Source organism: Pogonomyrmex barbatus, unplaced genomic scaffold (genome assembly GCF_055798465.1).
Source record: "Pogonomyrmex barbatus isolate J1 unplaced genomic scaffold, ASM5579846v1 scaffold4, whole genome shotgun sequence".
Lineage (NCBI taxonomy): Eukaryota > Metazoa > Arthropoda > Insecta > Hymenoptera > Formicidae > Pogonomyrmex > Pogonomyrmex barbatus.
In genome coordinates, this window is record NW_028297138.1 from 6940907 (window position 1) to 6960050 (window position 19144).

The 19144-nt window shown below is 41.4% G+C and overlaps 1 protein-coding gene across 3 annotated transcripts; it reads right to left on the minus strand.

The window, feature by feature from the left end:
• Positions 1-249: 249 nt before the first annotated feature.
• LOC105428314 (proton channel OtopLc) lies at positions 250-18770 on the minus strand. Of its 3 annotated transcripts, XM_089081315.1 has the most exons (10): positions 18435-18770; positions 17904-18214; positions 14082-14390; positions 12933-13186; positions 6639-6866; positions 5061-5263; positions 4254-4567; positions 3187-3352; positions 2837-3116; positions 250-2560 (listed from the first exon to the last, which is right to left on the minus strand). In XM_089081315.1, exons 3-10 carry the CDS (start codon positions 14166-14168, stop codon positions 1855-1857), a joined length of 2238 nt encoding a protein of 745 aa, XP_088937441.1. In that variant the 5' UTR covers positions 14169-14390; positions 17904-18214; positions 18435-18770; the 3' UTR covers positions 250-1854. The 3 variants fall into 3 exon arrangements, with proteins under 3 accessions (XP_088937441.1, XP_088937442.1, XP_011638854.1); XM_089081316.1 differs by lacking the exon at positions 14082-14390 and having other exon boundaries at positions 17904-18770; XM_011640552.3 differs by lacking the exons at positions 12933-13186; positions 14082-14390; positions 17904-18214; positions 18435-18770 and adding an exon at positions 9879-10309.
• Between the last annotated feature and the right edge of the window lie 374 nt (positions 18771-19144).

Sequence of the window (19144 nt, forward strand, 5' to 3'; positions counted from 1 at the left end):
ATCTAATTCTCTCGTCGCTTTTATTTTACCTCTCGAACCATGTCCGCATGGACGCGACAATTGTGGTTTAAATTGCAGTTTTGTACTACGTGGAAGACGGATATCCGTGAAACTGTCCAAGTGCTTTGCAAGCACCATATATATTCGGACTACAGGACTATCGGTTCTATCGGCTCGTAGTGGATTTGTGCTTAGTGCTCTGACCATTCTCCTGACGTACGTTTCAGTCTTTAGAAAGAGGAAATTTAGCTCTTTCCCGAACACTCGCTCCGTCACTCGAAATGAGTAGAAAAATTTATCGAACGTAGAAGATTCATTGTTCCCGTATTGATCGAAGACCCTACGCTTCGACCAGATTGGTTCTAAGAAAAATCTAATCCTCTCTACGTCTAACAAATGGACATTTTGTCGCCTACAGAATCATGCGTTCTGATATTTAAGCGAGAGCGTTACAGTTGAAATATGTAATAAAGATCAATGTTTCTCCGTGACTTTATGTCGAATCGTTCCTTTTGGTCGATTGAACTAATGAAATGTCTATTTCAATATCTATAAGAGAAAAATGTTAAAATGTATGTAACAGGCATCGATTCAACATCTATCAGTGAATTTCATCTCGGCAGGAGATCTCTGCAGGTTATGCCTGACCAAGTCTGATCATCTGACGTACAATTGATTATTTCCAGTTCACTTTCCAAAAATATTGTTTCATGTAACAGATAAATGCTGTTCTTATCTCCTATCGATTCGCACGGTTATTGTGAAACAGAGTGCGAATAACGAGATCGTTTATCCATTGCTATCGCGATGGAACCTTCCTTTATCGAATGAAATTCTCCTTTCCTGTACCGTGACTTTGTTCTATTATTTTTGTTCCGCAGGATTATCGCTGTGGGGCAAAAGTTGTGATAATGGCAAGCGTCAATGCGCACGTGTAATGTCCCTTTTGTCGCGTGAGCATTGCGATTCTGATAAGCGTGCTTGTGCGATTTGTAAATCTCCCCTCTTTGTGTCGATTTTATAGCGCGATGAAGCCGCAAATGGCTATTTACAGGTATCGCTGGTGGATAAAAGGATTATTTAATCGTCGAAATCTCTAAAAAGTAATCGACTAGGGATCAAGGAGGCAATGTATATAATATAGTGCTTCGATATATTGGCCTATAATCGATAAGATTTCAATACGCTCATTTCTGAAGATGATTTTTGCACCTTGATAAAGTTATTCTTTTTAACGTGAGCCATAATGATACTTCTCGGTGGGACAATGATCCATTTTGGAAAATAATATTAGACTTACACAATGGCGCTGTGTAAACTCTATGGAAATCGCCAACATTTATTCGTACAAGGCTAGCTAGAACACTGACCGTCGATAAATGACGAAGTAACCTATGTTTATGGGACAATTAGTCTCTATGAGCATTTTTGTGCCGAAAGTCTTCTTCTCTAATTGTAATCAGATTACGTATATAATATCGAGACACCGTTGTCGAGTCTCCAAATCTGTTTGCTTTTATATACCGTTAGCTTTCCGAAATACCCTGAAATTGATACAAATTACTGTGTGTATGAACTGTCATGTATGTATTAACGCGTATTAATCGTGGATCCGGACGCCTAGAAAAGTTCTGCCCGTCTAAAGATATCGATGTCTACTTATAACGCCGCTCTCCAAGATGGTTTTCGCGCCAGTCGCGCGATTCGACAATCTCCGTCGCGACTCGACGTCTTTCTCGATCATATGAAGTACGCCGGATCGTTCTCCGCGATGGCGTCAAGCCTCGACAGTTGACTCTTGGGCCGCGACGGGATCCCACCGGTCTTCCATACGATCTCACGGGACCCCTTGCGTCACATGTAGGTCGGTTTCACCTTATAGGCCCGCTTCCACACCTCGCACAGGCACACGGTGCTGTGGAACCTGTAGAAGATCGCCAGCGGCATCGAGACATGGGTGATGATCGTCCACGCCCATAAGCCATAGAAGTGCAGCTGTACCGGGTGCGACTCCGCTCGTGACTTCTCCAGCGTGTTGATCGCCCACATGGCCAGATTCGTCACCAGGAGGAACGTCACAATCTCTCTGCCCGGCTTTCTGCGTATCTGCTCGGCGGTGGCGACCGTGCGTCTGGACGCGTCCAGAATGAAGATGGTCTGACAAGTGGTCTGGACGACGCTGGCCAGAGCGGTGACCAGCACGAGGACCGTGTGTTTCTGCAAGGTGAAGTGACCGCCGATGATGGTGAACGTGGAATAGATGAACATGCCGGTCTGAGCGGCCACCAGGAGAATATTGTCCAGCTCCAGATTTCTGCCGCCGTCGTAGCGTAGTTTGCGCATTTGAAACATGCCGACCAGCGTCGCCAGGGTCGACATCCCGTAGAGCGTCAGCTCGCAGATGTTCACCTCGGTCACGGCGAGGCTGACCAGCTCAGGCCGCGAGATGAGGACGAAGAAGAGGATCAGGGAGATTATGGTCAGCACCAGAATTAGAATACCCACGAAGAGGCCTTTGTGCGCGCGGGCGCAGTCTACGCTATAATGGTGAGGCGATTTCCTGCGAATAATAATGAGAATTCGTTCTTTGAAGAATACGTTCTTTGCGAATTCGCGACTGAGCGTAACGTGTGTGTTGTGTAGTGACATTTTATTATCGCGTTGCTCCGCGAATAGAATATTATGCGCAATCGACTTTTCCATAGGCTACGCGACAACGGAATTAGTTCGTAAACTAAAGGTTGTCATTTGCGTACTTCCGTAAGCATGTATTGTTGCCGCAGCTGTGGGCGTGTATTATTACTATAGGCCATAGACGAATATATTGTCATTATACCTGTAGGCGTGTGCGTGATGATGCGGTGGCATCGTGGGTTGCGTAAATCCGGCTTTCGATATGTTTTTCCACATTACGTATAAAATAGCCGCGCAGATTAGGCTATATTCTATCGTGCACGGGAAGAGAAAGGGACTGGCGTCTTGTACCAATGATCCCATTATATTCGTCCTTCTGCATTCGAACATGTGATGGGGTCCTTTGAGACCGCGCGGCAGTCTCACGTGTTCTCCGTGATGAGAATGGATGTGACCACCGAGATGAAGTCCTCCTTTCGTGCCTAAAAATTCAAAAGTTAGATGGCTTATAAAATTGTGATGGAATATTGTGTTTTGACGACGCGCGTTTACCTAGTCTGTGAGAGATCCTGAGGGAGTTGTTTTCCGGATTATAAAATGTGAGGATCTCGTGTTTTGTTTCTTGCACAAGAACATTCAGCCAGACTGATAGATTCGTGCCGATCATATGCATTAATCCGAAACGTGCCACGACGCGATGACGATAAACCTTCATTTGCTAGAATATGAAAGGCAATCTTATTAATATTAATATCAAATATATCATTTTACCTTTATGTCTCTTTTTATAGATGTGTATATTTATGTTAACATAGCAAAATTATATATTTGGTAATTAATATAATAAAATAACAAAATTTATAATAAAATATAATAAATATTATAACTTGTTTTTTTAATTAAATATTTATTTCTGTGTTTTTATTTATTATACACACATATGGTCGATTTTAACGACAAAGGAAAGAAACAAATTGTATGAAAGTACACAATTTTTTCATCAACAATTTTTTTTGGATATAAATTTTTTTTAATCGTTTTAGATTTTAGATGAGCCGCGATAAAAGTTTAATTTGTTGAGAATTAATATTAGAAATAGAAAGAAACGGGTAGTATGTTACATCAACGAGGCAGTAGAACGCTCGGATAGTCACGTTCTACTATTGCTCTTAGGGTTGTTCACCCTTCTGTTTCATTAACCCCGTAACCGTCGAGCTTGTGTTAGCTCGATACTTCCATCAGCAGATTTCCCATCGAGGGTTACACCATCGAGGTTTTCCAATACAATATGTGTTCGAGCGATTCTCAAGAAATCAATATAGCAACTTCCTATATACATTTAATCTTCTTATAAGCTTTATCGTCCATATTACAATTCCATTTTTTTCTAATTAATTTCACATAGACTTTGTTTCAACAACAGTTTTAATTTAAGACTCGACCATAAAGACATACAGCGTTCGGAAATTAAAAAGTCAACAAGGATCACAAACGGTGATCCTTGATATTTTCGTCGTATATATAAAATGAAACTTCATAAACGATGAGGGACTCATTAAGAGTAAGGTTACGGAGTCGTGGGAATGCGTACGTGTCATTCACACTCGGCGCCCACTCACCTCATTGTTCAGGAATATGAAGTACATCTGGATGAAGATGAAGGCCATCCTCGTGGCGGGCGTGAGGGCCAGCATGATGTTGTGGCACTTGGTGTTCTGCTCCAGCTCGAAGTACTGGCCGAACTCCAGCCCCGAGTAGATCATCGAGCCGATGCCGAACGCCACGGCGCCCATTCGCAGATAGAAGCTGCCATAGTGCTGGACCGGACGTACCGGATTCATGTGCGGGCATCCGGTCTCAGGCGCGTCGCTGTCGCCGCCGGCGCCGCTCGACGATCTCGACGAGTCCAGATCGCACACGTCCTTCTGCTTCTCTGCTCCGCGAGTTTGCGATTTATGCGAAACGGGACGGGTTAATTACGTCAGGCAACGGTTATTACGGCGATTATTACGGCAACGATCGCCTGTCATTTCACATGAAATTCGCGCCGCCTCCGGTGACCCGTTTCCGTTTTGGCGATCGCTGCCGACCGAGAGAGGAATTTCGACGAGGAACGGAGCGAGGTCGTCGTGATGAGATATATATATATATATATATATATATATATATAAAACATTGCGTCACCATGAATGTAGATTGATCGGTATGTAAGGCTGCGATTGCCAAAGCGACTCGGCGGCGGTTCGGCCACGGGAAGCTTTAAAGTAGATACTTTTGCGCGTAAATCTCACGGAGCATGCTTTTCGTCGCTTTGCACGTAAGAGCATGAAATCGATATTTCCTACTGGACTGGAAATATTCATCACGACGGCGGATAGGGACGACGATCGAACGAGGTAAATTCTTTACAGTGTTTCTGAACTCACTTGGTTTCGTCTTGTTGTCCGTAAACAACATGGCGTACATGTACACGAGGAAGATCATGCTGCCGAAGTAGAGGTAAAGGTAGAAAGCCTCGTAGAATGACGGCGGTATGTACGTGGATATTACTTCCGCCATGGGAAAGGCGATCCCCATCACGACCAGAAGTTTCCCGTACAGCGCGCTCAGAGTGGTCGCCAGGGCGTCGCTGCAGCAGAAAACGGAAATTGAAGCTGAACGAAAGCAGCGGATCCGCGTCGCGAGCGGATTAAATCCTCGCGCGAGGAAATAGATCCATCTCCGGCCGTACTTTGAGGAATCACGCGCGCGTTTCTCCTCAGCGTCACTCCACTTGCCGGGTATCAAATGGATCTCTTCACTCGAGATACATCGATGAGGAATTTTATATAAATCCGCTCGTCTATAAAATCCGCCACACCGGCCTTTTCATCGGCAAAGGGGAATTTAAATCGGTGAACCGTGTCGAATGGACTAATAATTCTCTCGCTGTACACGCGCGTACAAATCAATCCAGACGTGAGTCTCGTTTATCGCCGTGACAATTGTTATTATTCATTTTAATCGAGGAGAATTAAAAGAGTCGCAACGACGTTTTCATAACGACGGCACGAAAGTTTGCGTGCGGATAAATCCCCTTTCTCGGCCCTGACCCGGATAAAAACGTCTTTTCTCGAAGGAATCATTGAAAACGGGAGAGATTGAGGGCAGCCGCGCGAATGATGGATCGTTAGCTCGATGCACATCATCGTGTAACATTACATACAGCGGAGGTACCATTGGCCGCAAATACATCCACCCCCGTAAGAATTGGCTCAATTACGAGTAATCGCTTGGTCGCCTGTACGCGTGTGTTTGATTCATAAAGTGCCGGTAATTGCGGTACAGACGTCGGTCAGGATAACCTGGAGGATCACGTGAAATTTCCGTGGTGATTGGCATTTCCCCCCCCCCCCCCCCTTGGCGTATATCGGACAACGAAAATGAATTCAAGTCGCGAAGTCTCTCTTGACGACGCATGATTTGCAACAAAATCGATTTATACAAAACTGTAACATCTCAAAGTTCCTCACATGATTTTGTCAGATTATGTAAGCAAATAAATAATTATTTAAATTGATAATTCTGTAAACAAGTAAGTGCTGTAATTTTAATTTTAAAATCGGTCCTTTACTTAAAATAATGTAGATATATTAATGAATATCGCTACAGATCCAGTAATTAACAAATTGCAAATTTCTGCGTTTAATAATCCAATTAATGATATTAATGATATCTAATCGCATTACTACATACAAAGTCGTTACGTGTAAAATTTATCACGCGTAAAATTACTATATGCACTCTTCTGTTAGATAAATCATTCATCATATTTTTACCATTACATAAAAGCTAAAAATTGTAATTTTCTGTTTATTAATCTTCTTGTTATAACTGCGCATAACGTTTATTTGTTGAAAATTCGGAGGATTTCCGTCGGACGCGAAATGCCAGGAGAAACGCTGAGATTAGAAGTCGGTACGTCGACCTCGATACGATGGCGAAACGTTTGATCCGCTACTCACCATCCAAGGTTCTTCCACTTCCGCTCGTCGGTGACCTCGAGGAAGGTCGGCGCCGGATAGCAGACCGCCGGAATCGGTTGTGAGGAGCATGGCAGGGCCAACGCGAACTGGGGTGGCCGGTGAATGCGAGAAGGTGAGCTGCTGCTGTGTCTAGACAGCGTTTCCGGCGAAACGATTACCGCCGATGGTGAGGCTGGTGACGGCAGCGCAACCGGCAGTCCTGGCCAGCTATACGGAACATGTCTATTATTATTTCGTATCTATTAAAATATATTTTTTTATATTATTATCCATTCTGCTCCCCGAAGTTGGGACTTTTTTATTTTTAAGATCGTCGTTCGTGCTCTGTACGTATATTTCCTCGTTGAGATAAAAATATCTTGCCAGATGATCGATTTATGTCTACGCTAGAGAGAAGAGTGTATGTGTGTGTGTGTGTGTGTGTGTGTGTGTGTGTGTGTGTGTGTGTGTGTGTGTGTATGTATAATGTAAAAAAAATTCTATCTCGGAAATCTGCTTTGATTTTCTAATCGTTTTTGTAAATTATTTTATCTGTTCAGCTTTCGCGATGACTATCATTTTCTTTTGAATAAAAGAAGATTTTAGAACTGTGATAAATTGAATTGAGATTCAAATAGTCATATTTAATTTATTGTATGTAATTAGCGAGGTACGCATTCTAAAGTTGGAAAGATATAAATTTAAGGACATAATTTATTTTATATAAGCGCTACACACTTTGGTATTTAAGTGAGAAAAAAATTTACTTTCAAGTAAACTTGTGAAATGTGTCTGCCTTCATTTTTTATGCATTTTATGTGATGGCTCGTGGAAATTGCCAGCAACTTTATAACCACGCCTTTCGCAGCAATTGCCATTAGCCATTTTAATTAATTAATTCGCTCGATAAGTTTCGATTATTTTTTTAACAAAATGGCTTTATTCTTGCATTAGCGACGAATCCATTTAGTACAACTTTAATTCTACATTTATATTTTCTCATGATATTTTATTCTTTTTAATTAGCTGCGTCGGTAGTTAATTACTTATATTCGCTATATACATATATGGCTTTATAAAGATATAAGATAGATATAAAAAGAAATAAAAAAAAATATATGTATCTAAAAGATAAATACATGTAAATCTATATCCACTCTATTATAGACGATTTTTATATAAATCCACGTGCCCGTTTGATTTAAGGTCAACCCGGTGCCATAATGTTTGACACATTACATTGACACTGGCTGCAGGAAGAGACCGACTAGTGCTGATGGCTTTGTGAGTATCATTAAATGACGTAGCGTTGACTTTCTAACACGAGTCATTTATCTAATAATAGTCGTAACTAAGGTACTTAATCCGATACGCGATAAAGCGTGCTTTTCTCGCTCTTTGCATACGTATATATTTTTTATTTTACAAATATGTAAAAATTATTAATACGTGACATTAAATATATTCATTAAATTGTTATAAAATAATATCTTATGAAATTCTGTATTAATAAAATCTAAAAGGAAGGATTATATTATGGTTATTTTAAACGAACTGATATTACTCATATATAAAAATTATTTTTTTTTTAATTATTATATCTATATTTTTTTATCTTCTTAGTCTCTGTGTTATTCTAATTTAGCTTCTAATTTGATGTAAATTCTAATTTAAATTTCTTCAAATTTTTATCACAAAGACCGTTTAAAAACAGTCTATGCGCCTGATTCGTTTACCATCACAAGCATTATCATAGAAATTAGGCACTTTGATGTTTCACAAGGGATGCAACGTTGTTTTGGGATTTTTATTTTAGGAGATGAACGATCTGATGCATCGTTGATTCTTACGATGTCGGGAAGAAAGTAAGAAAAGGAATCTGGCTCTCTCTCGTTTTGCATGCGGAACGGTGTAAAAAATATTTTTTAGCAGCGAAAATGTGGCTTTGGCGCGATACGAAGGCAACGAGAAGAGGAGGACGGAAGCTCGTCTCTTGCCTCCGAGCTTTTTGAAATAATCACGTAGCGTTGTGAAGCGTTGGAGCGAGAGAGGATGTCGTTGGCCGAGGGAAAAACGGATAGGACAAGAGGGCACTGAGAGGGTTGATTCAGTGGTCGAGTGTCGTCCCTCGTTGCGAAGGGCTTGAGAACGCCAGCGCGTTGCCCACCCTTTCGTGGAAATCTCCTGCCCTTACGCTATCCATCCTCCATCCATCGCCATCCTCCGTCGCGGCATCTCGTTTCTCAGTATCTTTTCTCTTTTTTTTTCGTAACTTTTCTCGGCCGGATTTATTATATCATTTATTAAGGTTCCTTTCAGCGGACTTTGACACGACGCTGACCTGGTTTCTTTCGCAATTTTCATTTGTTTAGAGATGACGATAAAGTTCGGTGCGCATGAATTGATCGATGTCCTATGCTTCGATCAAACATCATTTATCTTCTAATTTAATTGAATCTAGAAACTATTCAGACTTTTTAAAGTCAGAAACGAAGGAGAGTGAAAGAATGATTGTAACATCAATGTTCTTTCTCTTCCACAAAAATTTTCTTTAAAGCTGGTTTTTTTTATAAAGACACGCGTTTTCGTATTTGCAAAATTGCTGGATAGACGTACCTTTCGGATTTTTTCGAAAAACGAGTTGCATTTTTTCATTGTTATGTACATAATCTATCGCATGTCGATGCGATTTTCCGAGAGAAATTCTCCGCGTTCTGTAAGAGCGTCAGAGGTATTTCATTTGAATTCAATTGCCACGCAGCCCCATTGTCAAAGTACATCTCTTATTCAGAAACTCAGGGACTTCTCGCGCGGTCCCTTTGAACTTTGTGCCTCGGAAATTCCAGCTCGCTAGCCTTTCATTTCCATCACTTTCCGCATATTACGATGGGAATTACGCTTCCGAGACGCCTGTCGAATGGAAAAACATCGATTCCATCACTTGTCATTTCGTTGTTCGTCACTTACTATCCCTCACATCCCGTCTCCTTCTAGTGCGTTTTCCAATTTATCCTATCTCACGCAACGGTAAATTTTTTATACAAAAGCTCCCCGTTTTTTCTTGTAATAAAAAAGTAACAAAATAGTCGCATTCATATAACATAGTTTCTACCTTGAAGCAATATCAGCGTTTAATTAAATCTCGCCAAATGTACGCGCAACGTGTATAGGTACAAGCTCGGAGAAAACCTTTTTCTAGCGATCGATACGATCAAACGCAGGGCGGCGAAATCGTGATACCTGAGCGACGTCTCCTTGATGAGCATACCCGTGACCTTGACTCGCGCTTTCCTCGATCGTCTCGGTGGTACGTTGGCCCTCATGAACGGCCCTCACCAACGGATGACACTATCACGGCCCTCCCCGGCTCGTGACACGGCACTCACGGACCCCGCATCACAAACTGAGGCCCTAACTGGGGCAGACCGGCTCCCTGACCATTGTATCTATCGATCCTTCTCTTCGCGTATCATTTCTCTCTGTCTCCCTGCCTGGATATGCGACCGTTTGATAGCGAGCTCGTTAGCGGTATATCAAATTTGCAGCGGCGTAACACCGCCGTTACATCGCCAGTGCGCCAGCTGATCGCTTTGTCTCGGTTACGTGTCGGAATTCGAGAGGGAAAGAGTTCGGGTTGGGAAAACGGAGATTAACAGGAAAACGGGGGAAAAAAATTGGCAACGTGTGTTAGATGCAAAGCAGGATTTTACGAACAATAGGTGTTACACTCGGAGAAAAGAGTCGTATCAGCGACTAGAAATTTGTATATAAGTAGCGCCACAATTATATATAGTAAAGTTATAATAAAAACAGTCAACAAATTATATGAAACCATGAAAATATAGTAATAATAAGTATAGTAGTAATATTAATCATTTGTAGTAAATTATTAGATAAACTAATATATTGTATGCTATTGTTGTCAGTATGTATTTTTTTCAATTTATATCAATGATATTGTGGCATTCTGCTTCACAAAAATATTTGTCTAAACTGAAAAAAATGTAATATTCCATTTGTATAAAATCTATATAACAACGTAATTATAGTTAAGTCGCTATTTCACTCAATAATTCACATATATTGTCACCATGATTATACTTTTATTGTATTCAATACTATTTCGTTCTTATTAGTTTGAAAAACTAGTTGCAGATGCTTAGATGTTATAATTATCATAAATATAGTTGGTTAGTCAGAACTATTTTTTTTTCTCTTAATATAGGGAAGCTATTAATTATTACAATAATATTTTATATATATAAAATATTATATTATTATAACAACTTATATATTTTTTTTCAACTCGGTTTTCTCATGTAAAAACATTTTTGCTTAAATCAAAAGCAAAAAATGTCTTTACATGCAATTTTGAGAAAACCGAGTTGAAAAACTAATAATACCGTTTTTTCGTTTTAAGAGATTTTAGAAAAGTGCACAGTGAATATCATCTCTAAGATACGTGAAAATACCGTACTCTAATATTCACGTTTCGATTTTTATTTCGTCTGCCTCCGAGATCGGCCTTCGTACATTTACTGGAAAATATCTGACGGCACTTCCTCGACCCACCGCTCCCACCATTTTCCCATCAAGACGACAAATTCAACGAAAAAGAGAGATGCTCCTTCGTCGGAAGATTGTGGAATATAAATTTTCCATCGTACGACACTTCTGGTATGACCAGAAAATTTTTTATCCCCGAACGAAACGAGGCGTGCACGATTGCATTTTTTGCAGGATATAATAATTTCAATCTTTGCATCAGGCTGTACTCTCATTTTTAAATTAATTATATATTGACGCCGTCTTAGAAACTGCAAATATACAAAGTGACATGAACTTCTCGCGCTGTCGATATCGTCTTGAGTACATGTCTACGCTGATTGAATCTGCATGTAAATCGAGGGAATAAGCTGCTTTTCTGATAGATTGGAGGATTCGGGGAATGGAGATTTAGAAGGAAAGAGGGGTGGTTAGAAGACCTCTCCGAAGGTCGAGCCGGAAGCGAAAGGGAAGGCACGGAGATCGAACGTAAACCATAACCGAGTGACAGGTCAATATTAACTCTGACGCCGACGGTCGTTCCGAATGCACGCGAATTCGCGTTCGATATCCGGCGGAAGTAATCGAGTTCCGCGGATGGACCGAATACGCGCGCAAACCAGATACCGCTCCTGCACGTTGGAATTCGAGAGGGACTTGGCATTCGGGCCGGTAAATCGGTTCCATTCGAGACATCGCGGCGAACAACGTGTAAAAGCCAATGCACGAACAAAGACCCGCATTATTGTGCGAGACGTCGTATGGGAAACTGCGCGCGTTTTCCTTTCAGTTCGCGACAATAACATACAGACAGATAAATTCTCCTCTGTTTGAAATTGCAATTGTAAATAAAAGTTTTATTTCATATGACGTAAAATGACCTAATAATATTACATAGGTACTTCTAAACCGTGTCACGCGTCTACATGTGCTTGCGCTATAATATTGGCAATTGTAAATGTGAATAAAAAAAAAAAATTGCGTCGAGACAGTTCCTCGCGTTTGTCAGAACTCAAAGAGATTCGCATTTGAATGATGTGAATGTGGGATTGATGGCGCGGAGGAAATCGGCGTGTTCCTACGAAATCGCGGAGGCATTTTTCACGATCAAGTTTAATTGCCGACGGTGTACGAAGTACGCTGGGTCGTACACGCTGGGAAACGAGGGAAATGCGCGTTAATCGCAGACGGTGATTAATGCCGCCCGTCAGGACCGCCGGCGTTGGTCACTCCAATGAAGAGACGTGGAGAAACGTCGGCTCTTTAGGGGAGGCTGTAATTTACGTTGCGGTGGTGGATACAAAGCGGCAACAATCGATACAAAATGGTCAAATCAATGGCAAACTGCTTGCCGTTTCTCAACAACAATCTCACTTATATAAAATTGAATTATAATAATTAATTAATAATTTTGTACATTATTATTTATATTAATCATTAATAATTTTTCATCATTTTTACTTTCGAATTAGTCAGTTATAAAGCTAAAATTAAAAACTGGTGATTGGACATTCACCAGTTTGGAAAATTTATTTTGCTGTGAGGTCGCGAATGCCACTTATTCGTTCTGTTTACCCACTTCCTGTTCCAGCTTTTCCAGTCAAGTGGCTTCAGCCAAGGCACGCCGCGCGTGAATCGTTAACGATCGGCGAAAATTAGCGAAGAGGGAAAGTGAACGAGGCGCAAGTCTCAAGCGGCGCACATTATGGGTCGACATCTCAGAGAGGTAAAGGCACTTTCTGTACTCACTCCTGCGTGATCGTCGCGGCCGACGGTTTCTCGATTTCCGTGCTAATCGTGCCACCGTCTGGCGTTCGAAGCGCGGCCTCCAATGCGGCCGCCTCCTCCTCCTCCCTCAATTCTTCCGAGGCCTCCTCAGGGATCGTCGTAATGTCCTCGATCGGCGGTAGGTCGTTCCCGTTCTCCTCTAGGTGATTTTCCAGCATAGGATCAGAATTATTATCGCCTGGCCGCGTCACTTCCTCGATATCGGAATCGATACCCTGCGGAATAAAGTCAGGAAATATACCGTAATTGATATATGATGTAAATATGCGTTTCGTTTTTAGTTTTCAGTTTTCTCTCAAAAATCATTTTTCACAGAAAATGATATTTTTTAGGATATATCGGAATATCTTCCGCACGAATAAATTGCAGTCGATATATACTTTAATGAAATTAAAAGGATTCGTTTAAACGTAATATCGGTAAACTGACAGCAATAAAAAAGCATAACGTTTGCCAATAACGTGAAATGACATGTGAACGGAATAAATATTTGATAGGTACAAGTTTTTAATCGAATAGTAAATGATTTAGTTGCAGGATGATCAATTTTACAAATTTTACAAATTTTTAATTATCCCACTGAGAATATTGAATTCGTCTTTCGGAGCTTTAGTGGTGTGACATATCAGTGACACATCGCTGCGCTTTAATCCGATTTTAGAAGGGTCAAATACAGAGTTGAAAATATCACGAGCATGACTTAATAGAAATTTATCAAATTCTGACATTCGCGTCCCAAAAATTATTATCTGTCACTCTTTATCAATTGTCGAAAATAAAGGAGTAATTATTGAACTTTCTGCATATGTGTATGTGTTGTGTTTTAATATCATATACTTTCATACTCGGAGATGTATACTACATTGAGATTTCACAATTCTATAAAGGCGAATTTCAAAAACGTGCTAAAGAGAAGAAACATTCAGTAAATAGTGTTGTCCGTCACTTTTCCGTCGTTATTCGTCATAACGTGAACTGGTGAATCGGAAAATTTTGGCAGTCCCGTGATTTACGTCACGCCATTCGAAATCTTTCCGGGTAATTACCCTCGGTTACTCAAGACAGATGATTTTTAATCTACAGGACTCTTCGTCTTTCCTCCTTCCGTACCTGCGCGAAGTCCATGTAAAAGGAGTCTCTGGAGTCGGAGCTGCCCTGGCGTAGCCGGAGGCTGAGATCCGGCGAGCTCTCGCCCATCTTCCTTATCTCCTTATCTCCCTCTCGCTTTTTCACCTTCCCCTCAGGCTCAACCGCACCTCTCGGGAAGTCCCCCGAACTCTCCCTCGCGCCTCTCCTCGCTCCTTTCACCCTCTCTCGCGCGCCGACCCCCTCGTCTTTGTCTTCGACACGAGCTCCTCTACGGACGGGGAATTCTAAAGAGGGTGGGTCCTTGCGCACACAATCCACCGGGTTTGCAGCCTGAAAGAATCGGCCCTTGAGAGACAGATCGCCTCACCGCGCCTCCTTCACCTGCCTTTCGTGCGAGAAGAAGCGAGAGGGTGACTCTCGACCGCGCGATGTGAAAATATTCCAGTGAAAGGAGTCGGTGAACGCGCGTGTCTCTCGTCTTCAACGACAACCCCGGATATCAAAAGCGCTCCTCTTTACCCCTTCGCGAAAGAGACGATCGCGCGAGCGCACGCCGGGAAGCTATGATTTTCATTTCGACGCTTATCCCGGTTATTAGTCGACGGGAGAAGGATCTCCGGGGTTGTTGCTGGGAATTGCTCTTTAAAACCCTCCCCTCAAACTTGTACATGTCATCATAAAGCTGCATTCGCTTCAAAGATTCTGTCATGTCAAGTGTAAATAAATGAGATGCAAATTTATCAATGAAATTTGTAAAATTTTTATAGTTTTTTTTTTTTCTTACTTCTTCAGTTACGAGAGAAAATCACTTATTCTTTTCAGTAATCATGTCTTTTAAATCAAATAAATGGAATATTGTGTTTTGACGTCGACATAACACGAGGCTATGACGTCCTTTCGACGATATTTATCACAGGTGTTTTACGCTGAGAGAAACTTCGTCCAACTGCGGGGCAATCTCGAAAACAACAATCTTCGATGTCCTTAATTACGTAAGGCGAGGAGACGGTGCGGCGACGTACTTTGTAAGAAACTAATTACGCCAGATAGGAAATTAAATCTGGCTCTCTTCAAGTTAATTATCCCGTTCGCAGCAGTGGTGATAATTTCTCAATCGAAACTGTAAAAACATAATTATATATATACGACGATTGCCTAGCGGCCGCGGAATCGATAACTGCGAGTTTCGTGCGCCGCGCACAGAAATTACATTTTAATAATATAAGCGGTAAGAAGCGGACCCTTGTAAATTTTATCGGCAGGTTAATTAATATGCATTGACGCGATGAGTATAGCTTGCGAAAATGTATATCGTACGAAGTTACAGTTTATCTTAGGAGAAACAGACTTATGTACTTAGGCGCTTAGTCATGTTGTTTCTAAGTTTTATAGGCGAACTCCCTGCACGCAGGATTGTTGTTGGTCGAAGTAACAAGACACTCCACTGTAAGACGCTGCTTGTACACGCAGAATACATAATTACTCTCGCGAAAGTTACTCAAAAGCCCTCGAAATTCGAGCCGATTACAATGTAATCCACCATTGTCGCATTTCCTACTTTGACAGCGAGGAAATTGAAGAATGATTCTTCACTTTTACATTTGTTAATTAAATATCGACGAAGAATTTCGCGCGAAATGTAAATGATTGGCTATGATTGGCTAAATTTCATCTGCCAAAATCATATCGAACAGTTCAATTTATTCGCTTACACGCGAGAGAAGACAATGCCCCGCGGAACATTTGTCGTCCTACGAATGATTCAGAGCGAAGATAGCGAAACGCTTCCTTGCCAGGACACGGGGGGGTTCTAACGTCAATGAACATTCTTCCTGTTCCAAGCTCGTCCCTAACGCCATTCCACGACGGACCCTCCCGTTCGTCGAACGCTTTATGGCCGGTATACGTGGCATCGAATATTTCTCCATCAAAATGACTCCCTGCGCGCATTAGGGAAACACTGGGCACAGCAGAAGTAAAACGTGGGGTCAGCCGCCTATGTTTCGGATCGACCACAGTAACATAGATTATTTCGTGGAATACGAAATAGTACCGATTACCGAATTATTATTCAAGAATTTCACAAACCACTCCTACATAATTTTGGATATATCATAATAATTAAAATTATTAATTTCTCGCGATGTTAAAAAAATTCATAATTTTATTATAGATTTTTTTGCGGAGTAAAAAATTTCGTGGCACACGGAATATTACTGAGCATGAATTATTATTTAAGGATTTATGAACCACTCCTACATATTTTTGGGTATCATAATAATTTAGATTATTGATTTCTCACGATGTTAAAAAATTCATCTCGTTTTATTACAGATTTGTTTGTGGAATAAAAAATTTTGTGGCATACGGAATATTATTGATCACAAATTGTTATTTAAAGATTTCATGAACTACTCTTATACATTTTTGAATAATTCGTAATAATTAAGATTATTGATTTCTCGCGATATTAAAAAATTCATATTGTTTCTTTATAGGTTTTTTTGTGGAGTAAAGAATTTCGTGGCACACGGAGTAATACGATTATGAATTATTATTCAAGGATTTCATGCATTATTCTTACATACTTTTGAATATCATATTTTAGATATCAAGAATTTCATGAATCGCTCTTACAAATTTTTGAATATCATATCAATAATTAAGATCATTGATTTCTCACGATATTAAAAAATTCATATTGTTTAATTATAGAGCTTTCTCGTGGAGTAAAAAATAAATTCTTAATGAGAAGCGGTTTTGATAAATAACCGAATAAATTGATTAATCAAAGTCAAACAAGGGGATACAAGGGTGATAGCTTTCGTATCTGAATGAAATAATTTATATGGATGTTATAACATAATCAAAACAACGGGCAAGGGTTGTAAAGCAACTGTAACGAGGCAAGGAGGATTACGTTTAGAATCGATACGGAGATTCTATAAGCAGCAGTATTAATATTATCGCTGGTACAGTGGTGCAGTTGTTATTTTCCCAGAATTCCGCGGCAACGATTTTCCGTTGCTTCCGTCGCGTGCGGCGAAAGGTAGCGTATTTTCCATTCCACCGTTCATGCTGCGAAGCAGTTCATTGCCTTTTTGCGCCGGCGATGTCGCGTTCGCGATGTTTTATCTAAACTATACGTCTCTCGTTGCTAGATGCACGCAATAAAGCACGCAACGGGATGAAAAATAAATAAATGATCGGTAAATGATAGGCCGAGAGCTATCGAGTCACGTCAAAACATGAAAAAAAAACACAGCTACTTGATATTAGCACGTTATTTAGAAAACCGGTGGAAACCGTCTTCTGATTTATATGAAAAATTTCAATTTTATTAAAGTAAAATTAATATAAATTTAAACTAAGCTTAACTAAACTTAACTAACAAAGCTTAATTATTGATTAACTCTGAAACTTAATTTTGGCAAAAATTTTGCCTCCCATTTTGAATTACTTCAGCTATGAGAGCCATTGAGGTCATAATATAATAATTTCTTTATAAATGGAAGCCAGTTCCAGATCTTGGCTCAAAAATAAATTTACCAAATTTTGCCCATCTATTTCAAGAATAGTCTACATATCGTTCGATCGATTTTGCGACTTATCGTCTTACATTTCACGAAATAAATAATTCACAGCCACGTATAAATAATTAACAATCCATTTTGATTAAACGCAATTTCGATGAGAGCGGAAATCGAATTGCAAAATTTTGTTTTATTTAACGCAAAGTGAAAGTCCGTCGATTTATCAGCTTTTCCCTCCAACCGCCGAACGCCGCGACTTCCGCGCGTCTCATTCGAAGGAAGGCGGCGAAAGGGAAAGAAACGCACTTACGGGGAGAGCTCAAGGCATTCGTCGCCTTCCGGCGTTCATCTTCCCAGCACCCTTCGTCGTCGTTCTCCCGAGGGCGACGCATCCTCCCATCACAGTGCGCACCGTGCAGTCCTCCGTTTTCACTTTCGTTCGGCGCCTCCTCTCGCCGGGCTCGGCCGCGTTTCCCGTCATCTGCCGTCTTCCGCCTCCACCCGTGTCCACCACGAATCCATATCGCGTAATCGGTGCCTAACGCCGCCGCTGCCGCTGCCGCACCACCCACAGGTTGTAAACACACGCACCAACGCGCTGTTTCACACGCACACGCGTACCTGAAAGCGGCTCGTCTCTCTCGGGATGTGTACGGGCCGCGCGTTTTCCCGCGAGCTTCTTATGCCGCTATCCCTCTTCCCTCTACCCCATCCCAGGGGAGAGAGAGAGAGAGAGAGAGAGAGAGAGAGAGAGAGAGACGAATCCGAAAAACGCGCGTTGCTCGATTAAACTTTTCGATTTTTTTCTCTCCCTCTTTCCCTCCCTTTTCCCATTACCGACCTGTTGACCTTTTGATCCTTTTCTTTTTATTTTCTTTTTCTCTTCGAATTCACCGGGAAAGAAGGGGTTGTAAAACTTGTTGAGCGAGTTGAAGTTGGGGAGGACGGGACGACGTAAACGGAAGGATCGTTTTCCTCAAAATTTCGATGCTGCTGGGGGGGGATGGAGCGCGATCAATCGTAGCGCGTGTGTACAAGATACGGAGACACTTCGGCACCTCCCGAAGGGCGCGCCGCGCGAGACATCGACATCCCGCGAGAGCTGCCGGGCTGCTGCGATGGCCCGGGCTTCGCGATGGGAGAGCGCCCGCGCCACGTCGCCGCCACCCGTCGCACGCCGCTGCGCCGAACGACGTCGTTGCATCGCGGCGCACGCTCTGTAGCGAAAGAATGGACCCTCGGAGGCGTAAGATCTGGATGACGTTCCGTCGATACCGTGTCGATTTTCCAAAAGAAACTGGAGAACTCCCAAAATATATACATAATAGCAGGAATTTATTTTTCTTGAAAATTAATATCCATTTTTTTGTGTATATCTCTACATAAATGTTCTCGCTCTCCCCCCCCCCCCTCTCTCTCTCTCTCCGATGTCCTTTTCCAATGTATAGAATATCGGAGATATTACGATAAGCCATCATATCTCATTTTATACAGCTTAAAATATATTCATTTTGTAAGATTAGGAATGGCAAAACGTAAAAACATGTAGGA